The 5711-nt window shown below is 44.4% G+C and overlaps 1 protein-coding gene across 1 annotated transcript; it reads left to right on the top strand.

Moving 5' to 3' along the window:
• The first annotated feature begins 4365 nt into the window (after positions 1 to 4365).
• LOC138873729 (uncharacterized) lies at positions 4366 to 4980 on the top strand. Its single transcript, XM_070152206.1, has one exon. The coding sequence runs from the start codon at positions 4366 to 4368 to the stop codon at positions 4978 to 4980; it is 615 nt and encodes a 204-aa protein (XP_070008307.1).
• Positions 4981 to 5711: the final 731 nt, after the last annotated feature.

Below are 5711 nucleotides of genomic sequence, written 5' to 3'. Positions count from 1 at the left end.
ATAGTCTAGTGGCACGTCCAAGAAAAGGGACGTGAGTGCCGTAATGGTTGCACAGAAAACCAAATCCCCTATCAAATACCAAACCTACCTGATGCCTCCACTCACATATCAACCTACCCCAAATTACCAAGCACCCTCGCCCTCTTACCAAACTCCACAACCTACTTACCAATCACCTCCACCTCCCACATATCAGCCTACTTCACCCAGATATTCTCAACCCGTACATGTCTAGCAAGACTACAATGCTCAACCCTCTCACTATCAATCGCCTCCCACTCGCCAAAACTTTCCTAGACCCGGACCGAATTTCGACCGCAGACCTCCCAAACAATATACTGCCATTGCCGAACCAATTGACCAGCTGTATGAAAGGCTCAAAGTTGTTGGTTAGGTCACCCCCATCCCCGCTATAACTCCTGAAAACCCTTTCTAATGGGTCAATCCTAATAAATCTTGTGCATACCATAAAGGCATGAAAGGGCATACCATTGATGAACGCCATTCTCTGAAAGATAAAATCCAGGCACTGATCGATAACAAGATTATTGTGGCAAAGGAGCCTGCTCCAAATGTCCACAACAACCCTCTACCCGACCACAAGGGTGTAGGCGTTCACATGATTGAGATAGAGGATGATTGGGACCCCAAGGGATCGATCGGATTGATCGTAGAAGGTGACGAGCCAAAGAAACCAACAGTCACCCTTAATCTGATTGTAGTCCAGATTCAGCCTTCTGGGGATGCCGAAGTGAATATGTACATACCACTTGAGTTCGAAGCTCCCTATTCTGCAAAGACGCCAGCACCGATTGAGGTCGAGTTTTGATCTCCAGCAAATGCACCTGCACTATTTGAAGTTGCTATGTTACCTTCCAAAACACCTACTCCATTTGGAGTAAAAGTTCCCATTCTGATAGCAATGTCGGCTATAACCCCATTCCATACAAAGGCCATCCCTTGGGACTACACAGCCGAGGCAAGAAGGAAAGGGAAAACCAAATCCGGAGAAGCAGTTGCGGCACAGGGTATGGCAAGAACCGGCAGAGTATACACCCTAGAACATTTGGCTGAATCAATCAAACCGGCCTCTGGACGGCCGACCATCACTAAAACCAGGCCCGATGATCTCTAGAGAAAAATACAAGCAAAGGAGTACTCAGTCATTGATTAGTTGAACAAAACACCGGCACAGATCTCTATCCTAGCCTTGCTGCAAAGCTCCGATGCACATAAGAACGCCTTGTTGAAAGAGCTGAGTGAGGCATATGTACCGAGCCACATCATTGGAGGAGAAATGGCAAACATGGTAGGGCAGGTATTGGAGAGTCACAAGATCACTTTTCATGAGGATGAGTTGCTTCCAGAAGGGTTGAGTCACAACAAGGCGTTGCACATCACTGTGCAGTGCGAGGATTATTTCATCACCAGAATCCTAATTAACGGTGGGTCCAGCCTCAACATTTGTCCATTGGTAACGCTCAAAACATTGAGAAAGAGCCTGCATAAGATCAAGGATGGGTCCATCAATGTCAAAGCTTTCGACGGTTCCCAAAGGTCCACTATTGGGGAAATTAGCTTGTGTTTGCAGATGGGGCCTACTTGGTTTGATGTTGAATTTCAAGTAATAGACGTGCCAACATCTTACAACTTGCTTTTGGGATGGCCTTGGATTCATGCCGCTGGGGCTATAGCATCAACCTTACATTAGGTAGTGAAGTTCGAGTGGAATCACCAAGAGGTGATAATTCATGGTGACGGTAGCAATCCCATATATAGTCGCCAAACCATCCCAGCGATCGGAGGTAGAAGAAAGATAGGGGGAGAGACCTATCACCACATCGAGCGAGTCAACGTTGTTGATAAGGACAAATGGTGGGACAACAAAATCGAAACCATATTGAACTGGAGCGGATATGAACCTACAAGGGACTTGGCAAGAACCTCCAAGGAATCGTCAAACCTATCAAACTGAAGAAGCATGGCACCACTTTCGGTCTGGGATACGAGTACACTTAGGAAGAGTTCAACAACTGGTCGCCACCATGGCGCGGCCCTTACTACCCACTGGAGCAGCCGATACCCTATTTGGAACAGACTTTCCAGCCTGCCGATATTATATATGGGTCAGAAGAAGAGGAAGCACTGGCAGCAATGAGGAATTTATTCGTGGAAGATGATGACATGGATTGTTGTGTCATTTTCAAAGAGGAGGGGGAGGAAGGCCCTTCCATACAGGCTGTAAGCCGAGGAGCATGCCTCAACAATTGGACCACCAGAACCATCAGAGACCGGAAAGCCTCGGGGTAGCAAGGCTGAACAAAGCATCATGCACTATCTTTCATTTTTACTAGTTGATTTTCCTTTCGCATTTTTGAATTTTCACAATAAGATCTTCAATATTCAAAACAGTTATGGAATTTAGCAAAACATTTCCATTTTCCCTATAAATCTTACTCTTATTATTTTTCTCTTATTACATTACTCATACAGCATTACTATTACTTATCTTGATGAACCAATGACTGTGACATGCAATGAGACAATGCAACAAACGGATATAGATTCAGAGGAAGATGATATACCAGAAGAGATTGATAAAGAGGTTGAAAATTTTGAGAACAGACCTAAGTCCAACCTGGATGAGACCAAGATTGTTAACCTGGGAGATGCAAAGAACGTCAAAGAAACGAGAATCAATGTCCACTTATCGCCATCAAAAAAGGAAGAGTACATAGAATTTCTAAGAGAATACGAGTACATATTCGCCTGGTCATATGATGACATGACTGGTCTGAACACATCTATTGTGGCCCACAAACTACCAACTGATCCGATATGTCCATCAGTAAAATAGAAGCTCAGAAAGTTCAAGCCTGACATGAGTTTGAAAATCAAGGAAGAAGTCACTAAGCAAGTCAAAGCTAAGGTTCTCAGGGTAGTAGAATATCTGACATGGTTAGCCAACATCGTGCCAGTGCCGAAGAAGGACGGGAAGGTCAGAGTCTGTGTCGACTACCGGGATCTCAACCGGGCCAGTCCAAAAGACGACTTCCCCTTGCCAAACATACACATCCTGATTGACAATTGTGCAAAGCATGAGTTGCAATCATTCGTGGATTATTTTGCTGGGTATCATCAGATCTGGATGGATGAAGAAGACGCTGAGAAAACGGCTTTCATTACGCTGTGGGGAATGTGCTGTTACAAGATGATGTCGTTCGGGTTAAAGAATGTTGGGCCACCTACATGAGGGTCATGACTACCATTTTCCAAGATATGATACATAAAGAGATCGAAGTGTATGTAGATGATGTCATCATCAAATCCAAGAAATCAAGTGATCACATGGAAGATTTGAGTAGGTTCTTCAATAGACTAAGAAGGTACAACTTGAAGCTGAATCCCGCGAAATGTGCATTTGGGGTTCCTGCCAGAAAACTACTTGGGTTCATTGTGAGTCGCTGAGGAATGGAATTGGATCCATCAAAGGTCAAAGCTATTTAAGAACTGCCGCCAAAGAACAAGAAAGAAGTAATGAGTTTCTTGGGGAAACTCAACTACATCAGCCGGTTCATAGCTCAATCTACTGTCATCTGTGAGCCAATCTTTAAGATGTTGAAGAAGGACGTCGCTACCAAATGGGTTGATGACTGTCAGAGGGCCTTCGACAGAATCAAGGAGTACCTATCCACACCGCTAGTTTTGGTCCCGCCCGAGCCGGGTAGACCCCTATTACTCTACCTTGCAGTGTTGGATGGAGCGTTCGGTTGTGTTCTTGGGCAACATGATAAAACAGGGAGGAAGGAGCAGGCTATCTATTATCTCAGCAAGAAGTTCACCCCATACGAGGCCTAGTATTCTCTGATAGAACGCACTTGTTGTGCTCTGACTTGGGTAGCTCAGAAGTTGAGGCACTATTTTTGTGCCTATACTACGTATCTCATATCAAGGATGGATCCGTTGAAGTACATCTTTCAAAAGCCCATGCCCACTGGCAAGCTGGCCAAGTGGTAAATCCTACTGAGCGAATTCGACATTGTCTATGTAACTCAGAAAACAATCAAAGGACAGGCTTTGGAAGATCATCTTGCCGAGAATCCCGTGGACGAAGAATACGAACCCCTAAAGACGTATTTTCCTGACAAAGAGGTATCATTCATAGCAGAAGATATTGCAGAATCCTATGACAGTTGGAGAATGTTTTTCAATGGAGCAGCTAATTTCAAAGGAGTCGGCATAGGAGCAGTCTAAGTATCAGAAACTGGCCAGCATTATCCGGTGTCTGCGAAACTTAGGTTCCCGTGCACCAATAATATTACCGAGTACGAAGCCTGCATTTTGGGACTCAAGATAGACATTGACATGAACATTCAAGAGTTGCTAGTGATCAGGGATTCAGACTTGCTTATACATCAGGTCCGAGAAGAATGGGCGACCAAGAACTCCAAGATACTCCCTTATCTACATCACGTACAGGAGTTTAGAAAGAGGTTCACAAAGACAGAGTTCCAGCATGTTCCTAGAGTCCAAAATGATTTTGTCGATGCATTGGCTACCCTATCATCCATGATACAGCATCCAGACAAGAACTTCATTGATCTTATTCCGGTAAAGATCTATGACCAGCCAACTTACTGTGCTCATGTCGAGGAAGAAGCAGACAGAAAGCCTTGGTTTCATGATATCAAGGAATACTTGGCAAAAGGAAAGTACCTAGAACTTGCAAACACTACTCAGAAGCGCACACTTCGAAGGTTGTCTAATAATTTCTTTCACAGCAGAGGAATCCTATATAGGAGGACTCCGGATCTTGGATTACAAAGGTGTGTCGACGCAAGGGAAGCATCTAAATTGCAAGAAGGGATCCATGCTGGAACCTATGGTCCGCATATGAACGGCTTTGTCTTAGCCAAGAAGATACTCCGAGCTGGTTATTTTTGGATGACTATGGAAACGGACTGCATCCAGTATGTCTGAAAGTGCCACCGCTATCAGATACATGCAGATATGATAAATGTGCCTCCGAACAAGCTTAATGCAACAAGCTCACTGTGGTCGTTCGCCGCCTGGGGAATGGATGTTATTGGACCAATCGAACCTACCGCATCAAACGGGCACAGGTTCATCCTAGTGGCAATTGATTATTTCACCAAATGGGTTGAAGCAGCTTCATACAAGGCAGTGACTAAGAAAGTCGTGGCAGACTTTGTCCGCGATCGTATCGTTTGTCAATTCGGAATTCCAAAATCAATCATTATCGATAATGGTTCCAATCTCAATAGTGATTTGATGAAAGCCATGTGTGAAATCTTCAGGATCAAACACAAGAATTCTACAGCCTACAGACCTCAGATAAACAGAGCCGTAGAGGCCGCCAATAAGAATATCAAGAAGATACTAAGGAAAATGATAGAAAAGCATAAGCAGTGGCACGAGAAGTTGTCATTTGCTTTATTGGGGTACCGCACCACAGTCCGCACATCAACTAGGGTGACTCCTTATATGCTGGTTTATGGTACAGAGGCGGTCATTCCTGCCAAGGTAGAAATTCCTTCCTTGAAGTTCATACAGGAAGCAGAACTCGACAATGCAGAATGGGTGAAGAGATCGTTATGAGCAGCTAGCTCTTATAGATGGAAAAAGAATGAATGCAGTTTGCCACGATCAACTTTATCAGAGAAGAATGTCCAGAGCCTTCAACAAAAGAG

This window comes from Nicotiana sylvestris, chromosome 7, assembly GCF_000393655.2.
Source record: "Nicotiana sylvestris chromosome 7, ASM39365v2, whole genome shotgun sequence".
NCBI classification, from domain to species: Eukaryota; Viridiplantae; Streptophyta; class Magnoliopsida; order Solanales; family Solanaceae; genus Nicotiana; species Nicotiana sylvestris.
Note: the sequence above shows the minus strand (reverse complement) of the source record. Positions and strands in the feature narration are given on the sequence as shown.